The sequence below is a fragment of the Schistocerca piceifrons genome, chromosome 7 (genome assembly GCF_021461385.2).
Source record: "Schistocerca piceifrons isolate TAMUIC-IGC-003096 chromosome 7, iqSchPice1.1, whole genome shotgun sequence".
In the NCBI taxonomy this organism is placed as follows: domain Eukaryota; kingdom Metazoa; phylum Arthropoda; class Insecta; order Orthoptera; family Acrididae; genus Schistocerca; species Schistocerca piceifrons.
This window is the reverse complement of record NC_060144.1, coordinates 522,735,205-522,762,288: the sequence shown is the minus strand read 5'-3', so window position 1 is coordinate 522,762,288 and position 27,084 is coordinate 522,735,205. Positions and strand designations below refer to the sequence as shown.

At 42.4% G+C, this 27,084-nt stretch overlaps 1 protein-coding gene across 1 annotated transcript in view; it reads left to right on the top strand.

Moving 5' to 3' along the window:
• Positions 1–24,889, top strand: part of LOC124804996 (E3 ubiquitin-protein ligase SH3RF1) — a 213,527-nt gene extending 188,638 nt beyond the window's left edge. The window contains exon 15 of the mRNA XM_047265392.1: positions 23,792–24,889. Within this exon, the coding sequence (XP_047121348.1) occupies positions 23,792–23,960 (169 nt within the window). The 3' untranslated portion in view covers positions 23,961–24,889. The remainder of the gene's footprint in view (positions 1–23,791) is intronic.
• The last annotated feature ends 2,195 nt before the right edge of the window (positions 24,890–27,084 follow it).

The following is a 27,084-nucleotide window of genomic DNA, read 5'->3' as shown; positions in this document are numbered from 1 at the left end:
CTTTGTCGGACATTTTAGCGGATGACGTGCGAGCCGTGGCTCACATTTTTAAGTTTTTTTTTAAAAAGCAGTAATATGACAAAAGAGATTTGATTTCTACGTTTCGACTCCAGTGTCTTGTCAACGTCTTTTAGATACTCTTCTGCAATGTCTTCACTTTTTAGATTTGTTTTTTCTTCTTTTCTGTATTGGACCTTGCCACAATTTTTTTACTCTCACGGTTCCAGCGTTCTATGGTTCTATACTGGGCCCTTATTACCTTATATGTTTTGCACCCTACCCCCCCCCCCCCCCCCCCCCACACACACACACACACACACCAAAACAAAACAAAAAACACGATGTTGGATGCTGCCTGGTGGCATTGTGGGCACATGAAGAGGTAACAAAATTATTTAAGTAGAGTAGACACAGACAGGGAACCACCCTAGCAAAGATATGGACTGCAAATGGAGAAATCCATTGAGATAAGCAAATTTGATGAAGGGCATATTATTATTACGCAGAGCTTGTGAACAAGTATCTCAAAAATGGCAAAGCTGGTTGCATGTTCACATGCTTCTGTCGTGAGAATCTGTGGAAAGAGGTAGGAGGACAGTGAAACTACCATTAGGCACTAAATGGTTGGACATCTGACTCTTCACAGAATGTGGGGTTCGGAGGCTTGTCTGCTTTGTGAAGGAGGATAGATGGTGATCCGTGATATCTCTGCCAAAAGCACAATGCTGATGAACAAGTGTTTCGGAGTACACTGTTTGTCGTACATTGTTGAACATTAAGATCCGCAACACACCACCTTTGTGTGTTCACATGTTGACCCAATGACATCATCAATTACAATTGCAATGGGCATAGGACCATCAGGATTTGACTATGGATCAATGGAAACGTGTCGCCCCTTCGGGTGAATCCAATTTTTGCTACACTTGGTCGATGGCCGCCTCCACAAATGCCGTCATCAGTGTGAACGGCAGCTCGAAACGTGGAGCACACCACAGATGCAAGCTGATGGGAGCAGTATTATGTTATGGGAGACATTCTCCTGAGCTTGCGTGGGACGTATGACATAATCAAAGATACATTGACAGCTACGAACCACCAGCATCCCTTCATGCTTGATGTCTTTCCCAATGGCAATGTCTTCTTTTAATTGTCCACGTCTCAAGAGCCAGAACTGCGCTACAGTGGTTTGAGGAGTATTATAGTGAACTCACATTGATGTCTCAGTGATCAAATTTTCCTTATATAAATGCTATGGAACCCATCTTGGTCGCTATCAGGTGGCATCACTGCATACGCAAATCAGTGGCCCATTATTATGTGAATTACATGACCTGTGCTTATACGTCTAATGCTACATACCTCCACAAACCTACCAACAGACCGTCTGATCCCTGATACACAGAATCAATTATTTATTTAATTTCAAAGATGGACAAACAAGCTATTGAACAGGTGGTCATAATGTTTTGGCTCATCAGTGTACATAATTTGCTGTGCAGTGGACACAAGTCAGTTTTTGCTTAACAATTTACTCTGTCTTTGATACTGAGTAAACTGATCAGGTTTTACAGCATGGACAGTTGCACAGGTAGGAACCTTGGTGGTAGGAATAATGGTTCGTGAATGTCATAAGATTTGACTAGAATTTTGCCTGGGTTGGAAGGGTAACAGAAGGTGACACAATGGATAGTACAAGAAGGATGTCCCATTCCCCCCTCCCTCCCCCTCCCCCCCCTCCTGCGGATCTGGAGTTAGAATAGGCCCGAGGTATTCCTGCCTGTCCTAAGAGGTGACTAAAAGGAGTCTCACTCGTTTTGGCCTTTATGTGATGGTCCCCTGTAGGGTTTGATCTCCATTTTTCCAAATTTTCACAAAGAGCAAGCAAATTGGGGAAGGGCGCCTTACAAGGTGCATTGTGTCCATCGTGCACTGAGACCCTCCACATCCTTTATCATTGTGGCTTCGTAGTTCCACTCATTCTCCATTTCTTGGGTGAGGACACCTTCCTGGATGCGTTTTTCTCCATCCACTATGCAGTGTCATTTTCTGCGCCGACGATTACCATGGCCTTCTTTGCGCCACACATCCAGCACGGTAGCCAGTCCATTGTGGTGGGGCTGCCATGTACCCTGTTGGTTGTAGTCCCCTGACCACACAAGGATTGCTCTGCTGATGCCTGCACTGTTAACTCCCCACGTTTGCCTAGGAGTAGATGCCCGCAACCTGGGGCATCAGCACTCCTAGCAATGGCCATCTTGCCAGGTGGCCTTTGCTGCGGCTGGGTGACACCTGTGGGGAGGGCCCCTGGTCGGAGTTCGTGGCATCAGGGCGGATGACATCTCGTGAAGCGTAGTACATCATCTCTTGCTGGTGGTCAACCACCAGCTGTCTCTAAACATTCAAGGGCTCAATTTAGTGCACAGAAGTACGTCCCCAAGTTGTTGCCCTCCCTGGTCACACCATGGGAGGAATGCCAGGCTAAAGATGGCAGCAAATCTTATTCGTCCCGATACCTAGTATGTACAAGAGCTGATGGGGAATCCTTTGTGTCAATGAACCCTCAGTTTTTTGTAGAGCCTTTAGGGGACAAGTTTGTGGAGGTGGAGGGATTGTCTAAAATACGGTCAGGGTCAGTCTTGATGAAAACAGCATCCTCTGCCCAGTCATGGACATTACTTGCTGGTGACAAGTTGGCGGATGTTTCTGTTACTGTCACACCCCATAAGAGCTTAAATATGGTCCAGGGTATTATATTCCACAGGGACCTTCTTTTGCAGTCTTGACGACAAGCTGTGTGTCAATTTAGAACAGTGAGGTGTTCATTTCGTCCGGTGCATCCATTGGGGTCTGAGGGATAGTCAGGTTGCCACCGATGCCTTCATCTTGACCTTAGAGGGTGACACATTACCTGAGAAGGTCAACGTGATGGTCTACCGCTGTGATGTCAAGCCATATATCTCTCTCCTGATGCAGTGCTTGTGGACATCCTTCACATCCCAATACTCCATGTGCCCTGCCTCCCATCTGTGTCAGCCGCGGAGAGCATCGTTCACTTTGCTTGCCAGATTGCAGGATTTTGCAGAAAGAGAGGAAAATTAAGGATTACAAGACCCTGAACCGACTGACCTACATTGACACTAAGAGGAAATTTGAACGCCTACATCCTGTGTGTATGACAACCTCTTAAGCCATCGCTATAACAGTTCTGGCCCCATCAGTTCTGTCAACTCCAGTTACCTCTCAGAGCTGGAAGAGTATACCTGCCCCCTTGATGGTGGGGGGTACTTCCCTCCCTTATTGCTTACGCACCACCTACCTCGGGAGCACTGACTCCCCCCCCCCCTCCCACCACCACCACCACCACCACCACCATCAACCATCGGGGACACCAGTCCTCACTTCTCAGCTGGAGAAATGTCAGTCTTCTTCAGCTCCTCTCACTAGCAGGTGTCCCTTGGTCCCTTCCTTCCCAGGTTTCTACTAGTGGGAAAGATGACACCTGCCAGTGGATGAAGTGCCCAAAAGCAGCTGCTCATAGGGCTTCACGATCCTCCTCAGTCCCGGACACTGAATCAGTGAAGGCCTCCCAGCCAGAGAAACCCAAGAAGCAGCAAGAGAAATCCAAAAAGAAGACCCCCCAGACCAAGGGACTTGGGGTACCGCCCACACCACTACTGCCTACAACCTGTGCATCTGAGGATGAGGTGGATATTCTGGCATCTGCTGAGGACCTAGATCTTGCAGGACCCTCAGACACAATGGATACAGACTGCTCAGGAACTAAGTCAGTGGCAGCAGGTGACCATGAGGCTTACATTGTCTCCGTGAGCATTCATGCCTTCCCAGCCTCGCGATCACTTCATCCTCCAGTGGAATTGCTGCGGTTTTTTCCACCACCTGGCTGAGCTACGGCAACTGTTAAGCTTTACACATGCTTTTTGCATTGCCCTCCAGGAAACTTGGTTCCCAGCAATGCGGAACCCTGCCCTTATTGGGGATATTACAAGAACCCTAGCGACTATAATAGTGTGTCAGGTGGAGTCTGTGTCCATGTCCTGAACTTGGTATGTAGTGAACCTGTGCCCCTTCAAACCCCTCTTGAAGCTGTTTCTGTCAAGATGATGATGACGCAGGAAATAACTGTCTGCATTGTATATCTTACTCTAGATGGTGTGGTACCCCTGAATGTCTCGGCTGCACTGATTCGTCAACTCCCTAAACCTTTCTTACTTTTGGGAGATTTTAATACACATAACCCCTTGTGGGGTGGCAGCACACTTTCTGGCCAAGGTAGATAGGTTGAAAATTTACTGTGTCAGCTCAACCTCTGTCTCCTGAATACTGGGGCTCCCACACATTTCAGTGTGGTTCACAGCACTTATTTGGCCATTGATTTATCACTTTGTAGCCCAGGACTTCTCCCAGCTTTCCACTGGTGAGTCCACGATGACTTGTGCGGTAATGACCACTTCCCCATCTACTTGTCACTTCCCCGGCATCATGCCCATGGATGCCTACCCAGATGGGCTTTAAACAAGGCATTCTGGGAAGGTTTGACTTCTTCTGTCACCATTGAATCTGCCCCACTTGGTAACGTCGATGTGGTGGTTGAGCGGGTCACTAGAACGATCATTTCTATGGCGGAAAATGTTATTTCTTGTTCCTTAGGGTGCCCCGGCAAAATACAGTACCTTGGTGGTCACTGGAAATTGCTGAGGCCATTAAAGAGGGTAGGCAGGCTCTACAGTCACATAAGCAGCACCTGTTGTGGGTTGGCAAGAGAGCCAACCCGGTATACTAGAGGAAGCCGAAAGGCACGCGTTTTAGCTCACGCAGGCTGGCGTGAGGTCTGGAACAGGACAAGGAAATTAGACTGTCGCAAAAAAGGACGTAGCTGTTGGAATACTTAACTTTAATCTGTAAATGGTGAACATCGCTCTTGACGGTACATGTTTTACAGCATCAATAGTAACTGGTAATGGCGCCTTGCTAGGTCGTAGCAAATGACGTAGCTGAAGGCTATGCTAACTATCGTCTCGGCAAATGAGAGCGTATTTTGTCAGTGAACCATCGCTAGCAAAGTCGGTTGTACAACTGGGGCGAGTGCTACGAAGTCTCTCTAGACCTGCCGCGCTAGGTCTGCAATCACTGATAGTGGCAACACGCGGGTCCGACGTATACTAACGAACCGCGGCCAATTTAAAGGCTACCACCTAGCAAGTGTGGTGTCTGGCTGTGACACCACAGCACCCATCTCTGGAACACCCAATAGCTTTTAAATGCTCCGTGCCCACATTTGCCAGCTTATAAAAAGATGGAAACAGGAATATTGGGAGAGGTATGTTGCAACCATTGGGTGGCATATATCACCATCCCAAGTCGGGATGATTATCAGACATGTTTTTGGGTACCAGACCCCAACAGGAGACCCTGGTATTAACATTGATGGTGTGTTGTCTAACGATGCAAACACGATTGCGAGCACTTTGCTTAGCACTATGCTAGACCCTCTGTGTCGGAGAATTACCCCCCAGCCTTTCTCACTCTCAAACGGTGGCTGGAAGGGAAAGTCCTCTCGTTCACTACGCGCCACAGTGAACCCTGTAACGCCCCATTTTAGAGTGCCCTTGAACATTGCCCCAACACAGCTCCTGGGCCAGATTGGATCCACAGTCAGATGCTTAAACGTCTCTCGTTTGACTACAAGCGATATCTCCTTGTCATCTTCAACCAGATCTGGTGCAATGGTGTCTTTCCATTGCATTGGTGGGAGAGCACCATCATACCAGTGCTCAAACCAGATAAAAACCCAGTTGATGTGGAAAGCTATTGGACCATCAGACTTGCCAATGTTCTTTGTAAGCTGCTAGAATGTATGGTGTGTAGGCGGTTGGGTTGGGTGCTGGAGTCACATGGCCTACTGGCTCCATGCCGAGGCGGTTTCTGCCGGGGTCGCTCTACAACTGATAATCTTGTGTCCCTCGAGTCTGCCATCCAGACAGCCTTTTCCAGATGCCAACACCTTGTTGCCATCTTTTTTGATTTACGAAAAGCTTACAGCGCAAGCTGGTGACATCATATCCTTGCCACATTGTATGAGTGGGGTCTCTGGGGCCCGCTCCTGATTTTCATTCAAAATTTCTTGTCACTTCATACTTTCCATGTTCAGATTGGTGCCTCCCATAGTTCCCCCATATCCAGGAGAATGGAGTCCCGCAGGGCTCTGTATTGAGCGTATTTCTACTTTTAGGGACCATTAATGGTCTAGCAGCAACTGTAGGGCCCTCCGTCTCACCTTCTCTGTATGCAGATGCCTTCGGCATTTCATACTGCTACTCCAGTACTGGTGTTGCTGAGCAGCGATTACAGGGAGCCATCCACAAGGTGCAGTCATGGGCTCTAGCCCATGGTTTCCAGATTTCAGCCGCAAAGTCATCTGTCATGCACTTCTGTCGGTGTCGTATCGTTCATCTGGAACCAGAACTTTACCTTAATGACGATCCACTCACTGTAGTGGAGACATATTGATTCTTAGGACTGGTTTTTGATGCCCAATTGTCTTGGCTTCCTCACCTTTGTCAGCTTAAGCTGAAGTGCTGGCAGCACCTCAATGCCCTCTGCTGCTTGAGCAACACCAACCGTGGTGCAGATCGCTCTGCACTGCTGCAGCTCTACAGAACGCTTGCTCAGTCCTGCCTTGACTATGGGAGTCTGGTTTATGGTTCGGCTGCACCCTCAGCATTGTATGTACTCAACCCAGTGCACCACTGTGGCGTTCGACTAGCGATGGGAACTTTTAGGATGAGTCCGGTTACCAGCATCCTGCTGGAGGCCGGAGTCCTTCCATTGAAGGTTAGACATGCACAACTGCTTGCCAGTTACATTGCACACATTCATAGTTCTCCTGTGCATCCGAATTACAGTCTCCTTTTCCCACTCACGGTGGTTCATCTCCCTTATCAGCGGCCCAGGTCAGGTCTTACGTTGGTGGTTCATGTCCGATCACTTCTGTCTGAACTGCAGTCCTTCTCTTTACCACCTATACTCAAGATCCATTCATGTACACCTCCATGGTGTAAACCCTGGCCAAAGCTTTGCCTGGACCTTTCACATGGCCCTAAGGATTCATTTACTCCTGCGGCTCTCCACTGCCACTTCTCCATTCCTGATGTGTTCAGGGGCTTGGAAGTGGTTTACACTGATGGCTTGATGGCTGATGGTCACATTGGCTTTGCATATGTTCATGGAGAACACACTGAACAGCAATCATTGCGAGATGACTGCAGTGTTTTCACTGCAGAGTTGGCAGCCATATTTCGTGCTCATGAGCACATCTGCTCATACCTTGGTGAGTCTTTTCTCCTGTGTACTGACTCCTTAAGCAGCCTACAAGGTATCAATCAGTACTACCCTCACCATCCTTTGCAGGAGTCCCATCAATGCTCCGGAACAGTCCAGTTATTCAGTGGTGTTTGTCTGGGTCCCAGGTCACTTCGGAACCCCAGGAAATGAACTTGCCGACAGGCTGGCAAAACAGGCTATACGGCAACAACTTCTGGAGGTTGGCATTCCCGTAACTGACCTGCATTCATTCTTACACTGCAAGGTTTTTCAGCTTTGGGAGATGGAATGGCATAATCTCAGTACCCCCAACAAACTGTGTGCCATTAAGGAATCTACGAATGTGTGGGAGTCCTCGATGAGGACCTCTCGCAGGGACTCTGTGGTTCTCTGCCGGCTCCACATTGGCCACACCTGGGTGACCCACGGCTACCTCCTGCACCTTGAAGACCCGCCTCAATGTCGGTGTGGCACCCAGTTGACAGTGGCCCATATTCTGGTGCACTGTCCTCCTTTGACTCCCCTGTGACAAAATTTTAGGTTACTGGACTTTTTGCCACTAATTTTGTCTGAAAACGCCTCATTGGCTGATTTAGTTTTACGTTTTATTTGTGACGGTTGGTTTTATCATTCGATAATTGGAAAGAACACAGAAAATGTTGTGGGGAAGGCTAACCAAAGGCTGCGTTTTATGGGCAGGACACTTAGAAAATGTAACAGACCTACAAAGGAGACTGCCTACACTACACTTGTCTGTCCTCTTTTAGAATACTGCTGTGTGGTGTGGGATCCTTACCAGGTAGGACTGGCGGAGTACATAGAAAAAGTTCAAAGATAGGCAGCACGTTTTGTATTATCGTGAAATATGGGAGAGAGTGTCACAGAAATGATACAGGATATGGGCTGTAAATCATTAAAAGAAAGGCGTTTTTTGTTGCGACAGAATTTTCTCACGAAATTCCAATCACCAACTTTCTCCTCCGAATGCGAAAATATTTTGTTGACACCGACCTACATAGGGCGGAATGATCACCATGATAAAATAAGGGAAATCAGAGCTTGTACGGAAAGATATAGGTGTTCATTCTTTCTGTGCGCTATAAGAAATTGGAATAATAGAGAATTGGCTAATGGCTCAAATGGCTCTGAGTACTATGCGACTTAACTTCTGAGGTCATCAGTCGCCTAGAACTTACAACTAATTAAACCTAACTAACCTAAGGACAGCACACACATCCATGCCCCAGGCAGGATTCGAACCTGCCACCGTAGCGGTCGCTCGGCTCCAGGCTGCAGTGCCTAGAACCGCACGGCCACTCTGGCCGGCAATAGAGAATTGTGAAGGTGGTTTGATGAACCCTCTGCCAGGCACTTAAATGTGATTTGCAGAGTATCCATGTAGATGTAGATGATCTAAATTTTAGGACATGTCCTCTGTTCCTGTGTGTCCTCCACCCTAGTGCTTTCAGGTGGAGGTTTTAATGTGTTGCAGAGTTTATTCTCATGGCCAGCCAGCCGTGGTAATCTGCTTTCATGTTCTAATCTCTTCTACCTGTTTCTTGCGTCTCGTGTGGTTTTTCTTGTCCTCTTTTGTTCCTTATAGTGTTTGTTGCCTTTGTGTCATTTTTCCTTCCTTGCGGTATTTTGCTCCATGTCTCGTTTGTTTTATTCTTTCCCTTGTATGATTGTTTTAACAGGGAAAAGGGACCAATGACCAAGCAGTTTCGTTCCCCCCCCCCCCCCCCCCCCTTTTAAACCAGCCAACCAACCAACCAAGGAGGATGTCAGACCAAGAGGAAATTATTTAGGGCTTGACACTGAGAAAGTAAAGGTAAAACAGAGCAAAGTATTCAGGTGTACAATGTCTGTGTAGTACTGGGTGACATGGGGAGTCCTTAAGAATTTTTGGAAGTGGGAACCGTAATAGGAGGAGAGTGGGAGGATGATGTTGCCTGGGAGATGTGGTTTGGATTAAGAACTGTTGGTTAGTTGTGGGAGAGGAAACCCTAAGAGAGATTGTTGGTGTAGATGTTAACGGATTTGTTGTGCAACAGAAACATGTGTTGTGGGTGCATAGGCTGCAGGAAAGTGAGCGTTTTGTGTGAAAGGGGAGGTAGCTGCCAAAGTGAATATATTGTTGCTTATTTATTGCTTTTATATGGACTGAGGTTTGAATATGCAGTTCAGTGTGGTGCAGGTCAACATAAAGAATGGTCACTTTGGATTTAGAAAAAGGAACAGATTGGATTGGATTTGGCAAAAGTTAGTTGTTGCAGGAAGCAGAGTAATTGTTATTGACAATGAGCCTGGTCACAAAGATATCTTGCTACTTAGTCCCTTATCCCCAACCAAAGAACAAAGAGGATGTAGATAAATCTGCATGGGGCGAAGGGGCCCAGTTTCTGGGTCTTGAGGAAGGACTTTTCCATTCTACCCATGAAAAGGTTAGTATAAGATGAGGTTGTCCTGCTGCCATAGCAATCCCCCTGATATGTTTGTAGGTCTGGCACTCAAAAATTAAATAATTATGGCTAAGGGTAGAGTTGGCTAGAGTGGCAGTAAACAAGGTTTTAGAGAGATTATCAGGTGGCTGTTGGGAGAGGCAGTGTTCTGTGGCTGAGGGGCTGTGTGGGAGATGTTTGCGTAAATTGAGGTCACATTGAAAATGATTAGTGATAAAGAGGACCCAAGATTATGAGGGGTGATAGCCAGGATGACTGTATTAGTGTATTTTGGGAAATAGGTGTAAGTGGACATGCATGAATCAGGAGGGGTAAGGAGTTCTGTGGAAGTAGATGCAAGTCCTTTGAGACTCCCAGGACTTCCTACAGAAATCAGGATGGACAGAACGGGGTCATCACCAACAATTTTGCATGTTGAGATGTCTAAGAGCCAGTCCCTTGCAGTGAAGTATTCCAGTTGTTGAGCCTTTACCCACAGGAAATATGATGAAATAGTCATCTGCTGTCAGGTCACTAATAGTTAGAGATTCAGTTCGTAAGTTTTGAGGTGTTGCTTATGATTTTCAAGGAGGGTTGACAGCCAGTATTGGAAGTGAGGAATTCCTGGAATGCTTGGCGAGCTTGGTTTTTGAAAAAAAGTTGAACATACATTTTGGATTCTGGTTGAAACTATTCTGGTCAGGATTCAGTGCTCGCTCTGGTGGGAGTTGTCACTGAGTGGTGAAGTTGTATTTTCTGTTGAAATTACAGATGAATGAGAACAACTAGGGCAGTGTGCTTTAATTTTGGTGTGGAGCTGAAGGTTAGGGCTTTGGAAAGAATGGATGTCATAGTATGAGAGAGAGATCTGGATGAGAGTTTTAAGGACTGAATGGCGGCCATTCTTGTAGGCTGTTGAAATTTGATTAATCCTTTCGCTGCTACAGATGTGCACTTTACGCTCCATGCTGAGACAGCTTTTGTTATGGCTGTAATGCTTGCCAAATACTAGTGCCTGTGTGGAGAGGTGGCATTCTGGCTGATATGAAATGTTTGTCATCTGATTTTTCAAAAACTGTTTGGTGAAAACATTTGATTTTTTTCCAAGTCTTAGAATCTGATATTTTTGCTCAATAAGGAACTGAATTTCTTTTTATTATCCATCATATTTAATGTGCTGCATCAAATTGAGTAAAAAATTGCACAAAATTTTAAAGAATTTTGCAGATGTAAAAACGCATTGTGTTAACTTTGTTTAGGGTTGATTTTAGCTTGTACACAGCAGCGAATGAAACATAGATAAGGTAACAAAATTTTATTTAAAATTGAGAAGAGAATGATATCTCATTTTGTTCTTGAGTTATTGGGTTTTATATCCAAAGGATGGTTGTGCACAACACACCCATTCACAGCCTTGTGCATCACGAATCATGTGTCGTAAAAACTGTCATATTGACATGTGGTTTTTTGCAAATGATAGCACGCGATAAGATACATATGTTGTATGATAAATACTTGAAAATTTTTTATTCACTGAGATACGGGTGTAACGTGACCACAGCTGTGAGAAGTCGGCAGACCGTGATACATGCAGACATCCATAGCACCATAGAAAAATCCAGGCAGCATGTGTATACGTGTCCACAACACTGGGGGAACTGCATAACAGGATGTGTATACATGACCAGAGCAGCAAAAGGGTTAAGATTAAAGTTAAAGTTGGGGTTGGATGGGAGATGTGCATAGATTTAGAGGTTAAGTAAGGAGGCCAGTTTGGGCTTGTTGGCTAGGAGGGGGGCATTCTTGTTGGTAATGTTGTGCGTGTTAGTTGCATGAGGGAGACACTAATTATGAGGTATCTGACTAACAAGCTGGACAGCTTCTTAGGTGGTGAAGGCATTTTGTTAAAATTCATGGTTGATGTCAAGGAGTATTCCACTAAGTGTACTAGCATATCCAGGAGCTTGAAAGATGGGGTAATTTGAGGGGGAAGGGGGTGGAGGGGAAGAGAGAGAGAGAGAGAGAGAGAGAGAGAGAGAGAGAGAGAGCGCAGCTGAGCAACTGAGCAGCTGTTGCAAGTGGTGGTGGATAGAGACAATGTGTTGGTCAAGGACAAGATGGATAAAAGCTAAGGATTGATCAGTGTGAAATTCAAGGAGAGGTTGTGTGAAAGTGGATTCTAGCCTGAGGTAGGGACTCCTAACATAAAGCCTTTGGAGCAGTGCCAAAAGATAAATGGGAATGGAGGAAAAGTATGTGGAACTGCTGTTTGAAATTCATTCAGGAACGAGGAAAAAGTTTAAGCAAGATGAATGGTTCCTTTATGTGGACAAATGGGATGCTAAAAGATTGTCCAGTAAAAAACAAATTCAATTCATTTGAAGTCCTCATGATTATTATGTGGCATGTAGCAGTAAATTATTACAAATGGGGAGGAAAAATGGAATGTTATTAATGATTGCAGCTCCATGTTGATACATATAGAATTTGTGTGCACATCCTCTTTCATTGTTAAAGTTGGTCTTTCCCTGTATTACAAGATTGTTATTAAGCTGCTGAATCCACTTCATGAAACTTCTTATCAAAGCATTAGCATAAACGTCTCTCATAGTTCATCGGTATATTGGTAGTACTTTTACACTGAAGCACCAAAGAAACTTGTATAGGCACGCATATTCAAATACAGAGATACCTAAACGGGCAGAATATGGCACTGCGGTTGGCAACGCCTATATAAGACAACAAGTGTATGGTGCAGTTGTTAAGATTGGTTGCTGCTGCTGCAATGGCAGGTCATCAATATTTCAGTGTTATAGTTGGCGTACAAGCGATGGGACACAGCATCTCTGAGATAATGATGAAGTGGAGATTTTCCTAGATGACCATTTCACGAATGTTCCACGGATATCAGGAATCCAGTAAAACATCAAATCTCTAACATGGGACCAATGACGAATCATTGAATCATTGAACCTGACAGAAGTCCAACCCTTCCGCAAATTGCTGCAAATTTCAATTCTGGGCCATCAACAAGTGTCAGTGTGTGAACCATTCAACGAAACATCATTGATATGGGCTTTTGGAGCCGAAGGCCCAATCGTGTACCCTTGGTGACTGCATGAAAGAAAGCTTTATGCGTCACCTGGTCCCATCAACACTGACATTGGACTGTTGATGTCTGGAAACATGTTGCCTTGTTGAACGAGTTTCATTTCAAATTGTTTCCAGTGGATGGACATGTATGGGTTCGGAGACAACCTCATGAATCCATGGACCCAGCATGTCAGCAGGGGACTGTTGAAGCTGGTGGAAGCTCTGTAATGGTGTGGGGCATGTTCAGTTGGAGTGATATGGGACCCCTGATATGTCTACATACGACTCTGACAGGTGACACGCACATAAACATCCTGTCTGATCACCTGCATCAATTCATGTCCATGTACCCGTGGTCTAGGGGTAGCGTCTTTGATTCATAATCAAAACGTCTTCGGTCCCGGGTTCGATCCCCGCCACTGCCTAAATTTTAATAAATAATCAGCATTGGCGGCCGAAGACTTCCGGCATAAGAAATCAGCCTCATTCTTCCAACGGCCTTGTCAAAGAAGGCGGAGGAGCGGATAGAGGTTCTGGGCACTCTCTTGTCCTAGGGGTGGGAAATTGCCCCAAAAGGCGGAAGAATCAGCAATGATCAACGACATGAGGATGCAGAAGGCAATGGAAACCACTGCATTAAAGACATGTAACGTGTATCCACAGGACATGTGGCCTGTATTTGAAGAAGTGTCATGATGATCTCTCCATTGGCAAAAGATTCGGAATAGTCCCCCATTCGGATCTCTGGGAGGGGACTGCCAAGGGGGAGGTTACCATGAGAAAAAGATTGAATAATCAACGAAAGGATAACGTTCTACGAGTCGGGGCGTGGAATGTCAGAAGCTTGAACGTGGTAGGGAAACTAGAAAATCTGAAAAGGGAAATGCAAAGGCTCAATCTAGATATAGTAGGGGTCGGTGAAGTGAAGTGGAAGGAAGACAAGGATTTCTGGTCAGATGAGTATCGGGTAATATCAACAGCAGCAGAAAATGGTATAACAGGTGTAGGATTCGCTATGAATAGGAAGGTAGGGCAGAGGGTGTTACTGTGAACAGTTCAGTGACCGGGTTGTTCTAATCAGAATCGACAGCAGACCAACACCGACAACGATAGTTCAGGTATACATGCCGACATTGCAAGCTGAAGATGAACAGATAGAGAAAGTGTATGAGGATATTGGAAGGGTAATGCAGTATGTAAAGGGGGACGAAAATCTAATAGTCATGGGCGACTGAAATGCAGTTGTAGGGGAAGGAGTGGAAGAAAAGGTTACAGGAGAATATGGGCTTGGGACAAGGAATGAAAGAGGAGAAAGACTAATTGAGTTCTGTAACAAGTTTCAGCTAGTAGTAGCGAATACCCTGTTCAAGAATCACAAGAGGAGGAGGTATACTTGGAAAAGGCCGGGAGATACGGGAAGATTTCAATTAGATTACATCATGGTCAGACAGAGATTCCGAAATCAGATACTGGACTGTAAGGCGTACCCAGGAGCAGATATAGACTCAGATCACAATATAGTAGTGATGAAGAGTAGGCTGAAGTTCAAGACATTAGTCAGGAAGAATCAATACGCAAAGAAGTGGGATACGAAAGTACTAAGGAATGACGAGATACGTTTGAAGTTCTCTAACGCTATAGATACAGCAATAAGGAATAGCGCAATAGGCAGTACAGTTGAAGAGGAATGGACATTTCTAAAAAGGACCATCACAGAAGTTGGGAAGGAAAATGTAGGCACAAAGAAGGTAGCTGCGAAGAAACCATGGGTAACAGAAGAAATACTTCAGTTGATTGATGAAAGGAGGAAGTACAAACATGTTCCGGGAAAATCAGGAATACAGAAATACAAGTCACTGAGAAATGAAATAAATAGGAAGTGCAGGGAAGCTAAGATGAAATGGCTGCAGGAAAAATGTGAAGACATCGAAAAAGATATGATTGTCGGAAGGACAGACTCAGCATACATGAAAGTCAAAACAACCTTTGGTGACATTAAAAGCAACGGTGGTAACATTAAGAGTACAACGGGAATTCCACTGTTAAATGCAGAGGAGAGAGCAGATAGGTGGAAAGAATACATTGAAAGTCTCTATGAGGGTGAAGATTTGTCTGATGTGATAGAAGAAGAAACAGGAGTTGATTTAGAAGAGATAGGGGATCCAGTATTAGAACCGGAATTTAAAAGAGCTTTGGAGGACTTACGGTCAAATAAGGCAGAAGGGATAGATAACATTCCATCAGAATTTCTAAAATCATTGGGGGAAGTGGCAACAAAACTACTATTCACGTTGGTGTGTAGAATATATGAGTCTGGCGATATACCATCTGACGTTCGGAAAAGCATCATCCACACAATTCCGAAGATGGCAAGAGCTGACAAGTGCGAGAATTATCACACAATCAGCTTAACAGCTCATGCATCGAAGCTGCTTACGAGAATAATATACAGAAGAATGGAAAAGAAAATTGAGAATGCACTAGGTGACGATCAGTTTGGCTTTAGGTAAAGTAAAGGGATGAGAGAGGCAATTCTGACGTTACAGCTAATAATGGAAGCAAGGCTAAAGAAAAATGAAGACACTTTCATAGGATTTGTCGACCTGGAAAAAGCGTTCGACCATATAAAATGGTGCAAGCTGTTCGAGATTCTGAAAAAGTAAGGGTAAGCTATAGGGAGAGACGGGTCATATACAATATGTACAGCAACCAAGAGGGAATAATAAGAGTGGACGATCAAGAACAAAGTGCTCGTATTAAGAAGGGTGTAAGACAAGGCTGTAGCCTTTTGCCCCTACTCTTCAATCTGTACATCGAGGAAGCAATGACGGAAATAAAAGAAAGGTTCAGGAGTGGAATTAAAATACTAGGTGAAAGGATATCAATGATACGATTCGCTGATGACATTGCTATCCTGAGTGAAAGTGAAGAAGAATTAAATGATCTGCTGAACGGAATGAACAGTCTAATGAGTACACAGTATGGTTTGAGAGTAAATCGGAGAAAGACGAAGGTAATGAGAAGTAGTAGAAATGAGAACAGAGAGAAACTTAACATGAGGATTGATGGTCAAGAAGTCAATGAAGTTAATGAATTCTGCTACCTAGGCAGTAAAATAACCAATGACGAACGGAGCAAGGAGGACATCAAAAGCAGACTCGCTATGGCAAAAAAGGCAGTTCTGGCCAAGAGAAGTCTACTAATATGAAATACCGGCCTTAATTTGAGGAAGAAATTTCTGAGGAAGTACGTCTGGAGTACAGCATTGTATGGTAGTGAAACATGGACTGTGGGAAAACCGGAACAGAAGAGAATCGAAGCATTTGAGATGTGGTGCTATAGACGAATGTTGAAAATTAGGTGGACTGATAAGGTAAGGAATGAGGAGGTTCTACGCAGAATCGGAGAGGAAAGGAATACGTGGAAAACACTGAAAAGGAGAAGGGACAGGATGATAGGTCATCTGCTAAGACATGAGGGAATGACTTCCATGGTACTAGAGGGAGCTGTAGAGGGCAAAACTGTAGAGGAAGACAGAGATTGGAATATGTCAGGCAAATAATTGAGGACTTAGATTGCAAGTGCTACTCTGAGATGAAGAGGTTAGCACAGGAAAGGAATTCATGGCGGGCCGCATCAAACCAGTCAGTCAGTAGACTGATGACAAAAAAAAAGAGCATTCCGATGGTTTTGGGCAATTCCAGCAGGACGCTGGGACATCCAACACGTTCAGAATTGCTACAGAGTGCCTCCAGGAACGCTTTTCTGAGTTTAAACACTTCCACTGATCTCCAAACTCCCCAGACATGAACATTATTGAGCATATCTGGGATTGTTGCAATATGCTGTTCAGAAGAGATCTCCAACCACTCATACTCTCACGGTTTTATGGACAGCTCTGCAGGATTCGTGTTGTCAATTCCCTCCAGCACTGCTTCAGACATTAGTCGAGTCCATGTCACGTCGTGTTGCAGCACTTCCGCGACCTCACAGGGGCCATACACGATGTTAGACAGGCGTATCAGTTTCTTCGGTGTATTATGATATTTCACTGCATTGCCTAGGCCTGTAAATGGTGCTTACGAAATAAAAGCTTGAGTGGTGCATTTGTATATTCACAAATGTCCAGCCAGAGCATGACACAACTTACATCAGTCACCCACTATTCAACAATACATAGGCTGCTCACTCTGCAACATAATGTACATGAAAGTATTAACTATGTAGTTAGCAAAGCGAGTCTGGAGTAGCATCCCACGAACTCGAAAATACACCCACATATATTCTGAAAATTCTTCAGTGACAATAACTGTTAATCATATGTCTATGGCCAGAACTAATTCTTGGTTGTTCAGCATTGTATGACTAAGTTAGAAATATTTTTTGTGACTTAATACTGTAATAAGGTTTATAAGTGTTAGTCTTGTATTGCCCCTAAACATTTGTATACACAATAAGTGAACTTAAGTTTTCAAGTGTTACTGAAGTTTGTCAGTGGTATAGTCACAGATACATTACTGATAATTATGAAATGCTTCCAACTTGTTAAGGTGCCTTCACATTCTCAGTATGTATTTTGCATTAATATTGTGTCAATCTGTTGCGCAAAAGTGTAAGGCCAAGAACAACACCAATATTTATGCCTGGGATGTGTCAATTAGAAATCAGCCTTCATACTGAACATGTTGGTGCTCAATGATGTAGAAGTTGCGTGTATTAAGACTGCAATTTCTATGTGCCGCAAATTGATAAGCAAGAGGGAATGGCAATGGGCAAAACAATGGTTTGGAAGGTGTTCTACACATAGTTGTACTAACATGTTAAGAGAGTTTGCAGCAGAGCCAGATGACTATTGAAATTTTTTAAAGCTGCATGAGGAATCATTAAATGAATTGGTTAAGGTTGATACACCTTACATTCACAGAGAAGGTACTGTTCATACACTCATCAAATTTCACTTTCCCCGGTGCTTGAAATGGTCTATAAACCTGTTGTTATGGAGGAGACAATGCTGTTATATATTAAAATAAACAGTTAGAGCTTCTGAAACAAACAAGCTACCAGTTGCAGCATTATTTCCCTGCATTAAACACTTCTATCAAATGTGTCTGTAACTAATTACTGAATAAGTATTAAATGTGTAATCAAACTACTCTTACGAATGCATTTCAACAGATTTTTCCTTTCATCTGTCTTTCCTAATGTATTCATACAACATTGCTGTATCTGCTGTTTGCTTGTCTGCAAATCACTCAGTCTTGGCACAAATGCCGGGATGGTTCCTTTGAAAGGGCACGGCTGATTTCCTTTCCCATCCTTCCCTCACCCGAACTTGCGCTCCGTCTCTAATGACCTCGTTGTTGATGGGACGTTAAACACTAATCTCCTCCTCCCTCCTCAGTCTTGGCAGGAACTGCTGTATATTGCACAATACTCAGTATTTCACAATAAAAATTGAGCATATGAGGGCCCGTTAGCAAATACAGCGGACTTCTATAAGAATACTTTCACCCAATTCTTTACAATATTCAAACCACATTGCAGTAAGGCATTAGTAGAACCATTATCACATTTTGCATAACATGATTTACATTACGATATGGTGCTGTCTAGCTGCTTACCCGGTTCTCAGTACATGTCGACTACCTCATGCCTCTGCTGGTACCAATACCTCAATTCAAATTAAAAGTCTGGCATGCTAATTAAATGTTCAGACATTGCGTAAGGTGGGATACCAGCACACTCACATTCTGGTGCAAAGAATTTTCTCACAATTTCTATGAAATTTTTTGAAAGTAAAATAAAACACCCAGGTCATGGTTGTCACTTAGGGCTTCCACAACCTATAAAAATTAAAATACCATGTAATAAATCAAAGTACTAAACATTATCACTAAAGATTTTGAAAAGTGAATAAAATAGATAAAAGTGAGAAATTATAACAGTAAAAGTGAGAACATATGGTTATAAAAGTGAGACACAGTAGCCCTGAAGAATTACTTAAGCTAAGTGCAGTTGGTGTTATATGTAGATATGAATTGGTATATACATAGAAGTTTCAATAAAACTGCAAAACATCCAGATAAATAACAGTGCATAGCAAAAATTACTGTGAACTGACATGTTTTCTCATGTTGTACCAGACATCATCTGTTTTATGTCTTTGAATTCTGTGAATGAACTTGTCTGGATAAAAGAACCATTGAAATAGAAAAATACACATGAGTATGTTCCATTACCATTTATTTCTTGTGGCATGTGTGACACATTGGACACTGCACACTCACACCTAAGGCATATACATGCACTCTTTTGCAGATGGAGCATGGTCACTGTACCAATAGATCATTTGTGTGGCCTTGTACCTCTATGGATTGTATTCGCTCATCATGTACGTGGAAAGAAACAGAAAATGTGAACGTTTACACCTGTGTTCCCTCAGTAGTATTATTCTATACTAAACGTGATAAGCCTGTGGCAGTAGCCTTACAGTATGCTTAAATACTTAAAATAGAATCTAGTTGTGAATTAATAGAAAAAAGGCAGGCAAAAACATTGTAAACATGGAAACTATAGCTGTGAGATTCTCCTCTGCAGTTGGGATCCATCCTGCTAGGGAAACATGAGGGGAAGAGAGAAAATTCTTAAACGAGAACAGTATTATCACATAGTAATAAAATGTTATTATATAACTATGGCTCAGATGGTAAGAAAGTTGACATCTAGATCATTGCATTCCTACATGTTGCTGTTTGAAGTCAGTGCTAACATAACACAACTGCTTCTTCCTTCTATCTTCATTTATGATAATTCTTTTGTTGGTGAAGAATCACTGTTTCCTGTTCACTAACTGATTTGTCATTACTTTATGGAGAAAAAGAGTTCTTGTGGTTTTCCCAATTGTTCCAAACATGGTACATAATGTTGATAATTCCCCAAAAAAGTTCGTACTTATTTTCTGCACTGGAACTATGGAAACTTTAATACCTTTAAACTTGTCTTTATCTGGAAAAATACCTTTGTTTGGGCTATTCTTCATCTCAGATAATCGGTCTTCTGTTTCAACGTGGCATCATCTTGTTGAGTTTCCCACCTCCATTGCCTTTTATTGAGGTGGCTATTGATTGTTGTTTGCCAGCTCGTTAAAGCTGCTTCTGATCCTTCTGTAAAGTAAAGTTATGGTTCCTCATCTTTCGTCCTTGTGACTACAGTGCCCTGGAATGGTACACTAAGAATATTAACTTTTGTGTTTTATTGTTACGCTATTTGTTGTGTAATCGATGTGGACTGCATGCTTCTTCAATTATTACCCCTCAGGATTAACATACACTCAGGCAAGGCATCACTTAGGCAGAGATTTCAAATTTTTTCCCATCCATTACTGTATCTATGAGGATCTGCTCATTCATTGTTCATTTGGGAATTTGAACAACAACAGGTATTTATATGCCTGTCACTGGAAGGCGTTGCATATTCTCTCCCTTTTTTACCCATTTATGGCAGGTGCCTCATGTCCATGCTAGCAATAATGAGTAACTCAGGTGCCAATGCTTCAGATCAAGTTAAGAGTGTCAACACACTACTAAAACGTTCAAAGATTGTGTGAAGTGGGATGACTGTATGCTCACACCACTTGAATCTCAATGTGAGTGAGTAAACATAGAAGTTGAACTGTGTCTTGTTGATTAATATTATAGCTTGAGAATTGTAGTCTGCGTTTTCTAATCTTTTCTGTGATTGTCTCCGTATGTTTGTATAGTTCTTCTGTAGGTTTCTTGATCCATACTCCCTTGCTGTTAGTTGTGCCAAATATTTTCCTAAGTATTTTCCATTCTACTTTTTCTAGTTGTCTGATACGTATATGCCGTAGGATGAGTGTGGTCTCTGCAGCTTACAGTGCTTTGGGGAGTACCACCGTGTTGTAGTGGTGTAATTTGGCTTTTTGTGAGATGTACTTCTTGTTGTAATGATTCCACACAACTTTGTATGCCATGTCCAGTTTAGTTTTTCTTTCTTCATTTGAGTCTCTGTTATGTCCGTTCATTTGTGGTGTTTCACCGAGGTATTTGAAGTTTGCTATTTTGTAAATCGTGCCGTACTTTGTGTTAAGAGATGAGAGTTTATTTGTGCTCATAAACTGTGTCTTTTCGTAAGTTTTGGAAGCGATTTCGTGTAGTTTTTCAATAGCTTCTTTTGTTTCGTTTTTATCTTTTGTGATAATCACCAAATCGTCTGCAAAAGCCAGGCATTTAATCTGTAGGTTTCCTAAGGTTATCCCATGTTGTGATATTTCCCATTCTTTTATTTCCTTAGATTGAAAATGAGAGGTGAGAGGCCATCGCCTTGTTGGACACCTGTGCAAATTTCAGAGGGCTCTGATAGTTCCCCACGTCGTGTTGGTCAAGGTTTGCTCTATGACAGTCCGTGTTTTGTTATCTACTTTGTATTCAGATAGAATTTTGAAGAGAGTTTTATGGTCGATAGAGTCATACGCATTTTTGAAGTCAACAAAGGTAATGATCAGGTTCTGTTTGTGTTGTAAAATCGTTTTCAGGTTCCAAATTTGTTCCACACAAGACCGCCCTTTATGGAAGCGTGCTTGGTATTCCCCAATCAAGTGGTCGATTGGGCATTCTAGTCTGTTTAGTGAAGCTTTAGAGAGGATCTTGTATGTGACCGGTAGTAGGGAAATTTCTCTGTAGTTGTCACCTTTTTTGTGTAGCGGGTGTATCAGGGCAGTTTCCCAGTCATCAGGAATTTTCATGGTCTCCCAGATATCTTCCAAGATCCTGTGGATGTCTTTGGTGAGTTCTGGGTCTTGTAACTTCCAGATTTCTGCGAAGATGCCGTCTTCTCCTGGTGCTCTACTATTCTTGAGTGACTTGATTATTTCGTTAACTTCTTCTAGAGATGGAGGTTCACTCTCTGTATTTTACGTACTCATTTCTGTCATCAGTTCTTCCGTAGGGGGGTCCGTGTTGAGGAGTTTTTCAAAGTACTTTGCCAGAATGTCACAATTGTTTTTGGTATTGGTTTCTTGGGTTCCATCTGGTCTTCTGAAGCACAAGTTGGGTGGTTGATATCTAGTCATATTTTCTCTGAACATTCTGTAGAAGTTTCTTGTATTATTTTTCATGAAGTCCAATTCAATCTCCATAAGTCGCCATTTATCATACTGTTATTTTTCGCTGCGAATGGTTTTTCTTGATTGTTTCTGTGTTTTCAGGAAGTTCATCCAGATTATGGCTACTAAATTTTTCCATGTGCTGATTCGTTGGTCACTAGCTTGGTCATATATGTGGTTCTACCAACGGTGTTTCCTTGTGCATGGTGCTTGTGCTAGTTTTATGGCCTCTCTGATTGTTCCTGAAAGTTGTGTCCAGTCTGTCATTTTCTCCATTTTCATTTTGTCTAATATTTGTGTCTGGTTTAAAGTAAGGTATTCTGGATCTGGTCTAACAATTTTGTTCTTCTGGAGCTTTTTCTTGGGCAAAAGGCAAATCCTGATCTGCAGTAGGTTGGTGGTCTGAGGTGAAGTAGCCTTTACATGTGTCTATGTTCAAAATTTCTTTTTGTGAATCTTTCTGGACTATTACGTGGTTGATTTGTAGTTCTTGCTTTCTGGTGGGGAATTTCCATATGGTAAGTTTCCGTGTTGGTGTCTTGAATTTTGTTGACATAATGGCAAGGTCGTGGCTTTTGCAAAAGTCTATCAGGTGTTTCCCATTTTTGTTTGTGTCCTTGTGTGGAGTACGATTTCATGTGGTATGTGTGTATTCATTTTCTTTTCCGAGTTTAGTGTTGAAGTCTCCCAGTATTATTTTGACTCTATGTGCAGGAATTTTTGATAGTTTCTTCCATTGTTGTCCAGAAGTCATCAGTTTCGTTTGGGTTTTTCCTGTTGTAGTCATTAGTCGGTGCATTTGCGTTGATTGTTGAGTAAGATTTGTTGGTTGTTTTCACTGTGATGGTGCTGATTCTTTAGTTTGGTGATGAAAAGTCGATTATGCTGTCCTTGATGGACCTGTGTACTGCAAAACCTGTGCCAAAAAGCTGTAGGTTTTTCAGTTGTATCGATGGTTTTCCTTTGTATATTCTATAGTTCTCCGTGTTGAAATGGCCTTTGTCTGTGAATCATGTTTCTTGCAGTGCACATATTTTTATTTGAAATTTTTCGAGAGTGTCTGTGAATTGTTTCATCTTTCCTGTCTTCACTAGTGTGTTCGCATTGAGTGTGCCGATGTAGTGTTTGCGTTTGGTCTTGAGGGAGTTTGAGAAGCTCCAATTCTTCTCATGATGTCAGTGAGCCCCATGTGCGCGTGTGTGTGTGCGCGCGCGCCTGTGAGAGTGTATACTTGTCCTTTTTTGCCCCTAAGGTAAGTCTTTCCGCTCCCGGGATTGGAATGGCTCCTTACCCTCTCCCTTAAAACCCACATCCTTTCGTCTTTCCCTCTCCTTCCCCCTTTCCTGATGAAGCAACCTTGGGTTGTGAAAGCTTGAAATTTGTGTGTGTGTTTGTGTTTTTTATTCTCTCTATCAACATACCAACGCTTTCGTTTCGTAAGTTACAGCATCTTTGTTTTTAGATATATTTTTCCCACGTGGAATGTTTCCCTCTATTATATTCATATTATTTATTGCACCAGCCACTATGTTAGAAGCCCATGTTAACATTAAAAATAATTTTTAAGTGAGACATTATTACACCCCCCCCCCCCCCCCCCCCCCCCTCCATGCCTTTCCATATCCCTTTTTTTTTTTTTCCAAGCCAGTCCTGTGCTTAATAAATCATTGTGAACTTTGTAGTAAAAGCTGGCATTTTTTTAATGTTGTTCTTGGCAAATTTTGATATCTTTCATAAAATTACATATTCTCAATTCTACAAATTAAGTGCAGTTTATTCTGATTTTCAGATTCCGCTGTATTGTGCCTTATCCTCCGAACAGTGAATTTGAACTGGAGTTACAAGTGGGTGACATAATTTATGTCCACAAGAAAAGAGATGATGGATGGTACAAAGGCACCCAGCAACGTACAGGGCGAACTGGCCTCTTTCCTGCAAGCTTTGTCGAGAGCTTCTGAGAACCCCCTTCGTGCGTGCTAGAGACGTGTGTGTAAAGCATATAAGGAAGTGTGTGTATTCAGACAGTGAAAGATCTGCTGAATTTTATCAGGGCAGTACGACAATTTGCTTTGCCTTTGATTGAGTTTACTTACATGTGCCCATTCTTCCATAAGTGTTACGTTTTTTCTAATTTTTTTCTTTGTACTTTTTTATTTATTCGTCGAAAGCACGCACAGGGGATGTTACGGTGTGTCATATTGTGAGATTTTCACAGACTCTTAGTTAAATAGAAGTAATGACGCACAATGTTATTTTTATAGATGTGTTCACATTTGTGTGGTGCGGAAAGTGACTACCTCTGAATAAGAGACTTGCCTTTTATGTTTGAATGTACTCATTCTAAGGAGACGGAATGGGTGGCCAGTACTTAACATCAGGAAGTGAGATTCCAGGTACTGCTGATAGAAACACTTAAAAGTAGAAGAAAACTATTCCTAGCTTTTGGAACTTGTATGTTTCTTCCTCAGGGAGGAGAGGATTGGGGGAGGTTGGAAAAAGGAAGAATTCACTCAAACCCCAAATTGAGAGGGACCCATCAGGCTACTTTCATGCTAAATGTTATTCAAACATTGCTCTAGCAATGAAAATTTGATTTCTAGAGGCATAGTGAAAGATTAAACTACACAGACCTCTCAAGAGACAGTAAAAGTTGTTCCACAACTTCAATATTATATAATATAGTTACTCAATCTTTCATGTTTGGTAACATGTGTTATCAATCATTTGTACCTTCTGTGATAAATTAGTTACGGATATCCATTTCTGCTAGTACTGTACAGATAACTGGGCATTATTTTCACATTTATTTTGGCATATTTTTCAGATGCCCTTATAATTATAAGAATGAAAGGAAAGAACTAATTTTCCCTTGGACTGAACACATAATATAAACCGTTCACTAATTACAGTCAGTTTATTTTATACTTATATCTTATAATCTGAACTCTCACATGGCAGATGACTGAAATGAAACCCATTTTGGCTATTTAAAAAATGAACTGAGTTTGTCTCATTGACTCGTCTAATTAAGTACATATTTCAACAGCTGCTAAGCTATATCTGAAATAAAGACTTTTACTCTGAGATTCCAGTATTATCTGCCAAAAGAATTAGTATGAAGTAATGTGTTTTGGAAAAATTCATCACAACTACAACTTTTTCCAGTGTATGCTAATTATTAACTACTTACCATAAAAATCTCATTCTCTGTAAACAAAGTAATGTAACATGGTTTTCACATATGATGATCTTCTGTAAATATTTATTTCCAATAATTAACTCTAAAATTATAAACAGTATTATTTAAATGATCATGAAGACCTAATTGTTATAAGCTTTTCCAAAATATTACGATTGAAAAAATATGTGTCCTCCTTTTATGGCTCCACAGTCTGTTGTGGACCTTTGTCTCTTCCACAATTTTCTGTTAGATGTCCCATTTTTGCACTAGTGCTTCTCAATTCCTGTGTACTATTCTCTGAATGTCCACTTCAACAATATCCACATGTTATCGGGTTGGCCACGCCATTGTCATTCTCCAAGATTTCCAGTTTGTGCCACATGCCCGGCCCATCTCAGTCTTGCTGATATTCTTGTTTGTATCCAAAGAACAATTCACATGACAGAACAGTAAAATTACAAGAAGACCTTTGCTTACCTTCAGAGGGAAAAATTCTGAGTGCTGCTGATAGACATGCATAAAAGTAGAAGAGTGTCTCCTGGTCTTCAGAATTGTTAGCTCCTTCCTCATGGAAGTATAGGTATGATATACTGAAGTCTGGAAAGGAGGGGCAGGTAAAAGTTGCAAGGTTGAGTGGGACACACCTCTGTGAGGACACACACTTTTGTGTCTCATCATCCTTTTAACCTGGGGTTTGAGTGACTTGCTCCTCCTTTATAACCTTCCCTTACCTCTCTCTCTTTCCCATCTGAGGAAGGAAATAAGAGTTCTAGAAGCTAGGACAGGTTTTTACTTTTATTTATGTTTATAGGCAATACTTGGAACAATGGAGCAGCCATTGTGACTTTTTGTGATGGGTGGTTCATCATATATGGCAGAAAGTTCATTGTTGTATGGTCTTCTCCACCTTCTTACCTCACAGCAAGGATGTTTTGTTCTGTGAAGTATCTTCCTCTCAGAGGTATGAAACATTCTAGTATCAGTTACTGTTAATGGCAGTTTCTGAAGTGTTTTATGTATGATTAACTTTGTGGTGTGAGACAGGAGCTTTGAAACAAGGAATTTTGTTACAGCAAAATAAGCTCTATTAGCTGCTGCCAGACAATTAATTTCCTATGAAAGTATCACTGTAGTGTGTTGTGGTCAATTGCTGTTATTCAAACTGCTCAGCCTTCTCAAATTTACAGTTAAATCTGGCCACTAATTTCTGCATATTTCCAGTGTGTGCCCTTCTACAAGCAATGCATTCAATCTTAGACTCACTGATAGGCAAACCCATAAAAACTAATTTTAATACAGTAAATGACTCCTTCCTTGCCCTCTGTTGAGGTCCTGTGGGTGTGCATATCACTGATGCCGGCCAATGTTTACATTATTTTGCCTTAGATGATTCCACCGCACAGCAGGTTAGCCTCTTCTATCACGTTTTCCAGCAGTACATTAAAAAGAAGAAACGTAAGTGCCATCACCCAGGTGTATGCTGTTGTGGATATACACTGGCTGTAATGGTATTCTTTGTAGCCATACTCTGCTTCTTAAAATGCTCGGTGTAGTCCACATCAATCTCAGAAGCTTCTGAGTTCCCATTTCCCGCAATGTGGACCTTCTTTATATAGATGTGTCTCTCTCTCTCTCTCTCTCTCTCTCTCTCTCAACAGTTGAGAGAAAGGAGATGGTCAAACAGATCAGAAAGCACATTTTGTATTTCAAGTTCGGAAGCATTATTCGTAAGTAATTTTCACACCCTATTTGGTCTACTCCTTTGTTGTGTGCATGTGACTCCTTTGTTGCACTGTTATGGCTTTTAGGCTTCCTATATCAACAAACTCATTTTTTGTAAGTGACTCTGCATGTCAATCTTGAGATGAGTAGATTTTCTAAGTGACCATTTCTTTTCAGCC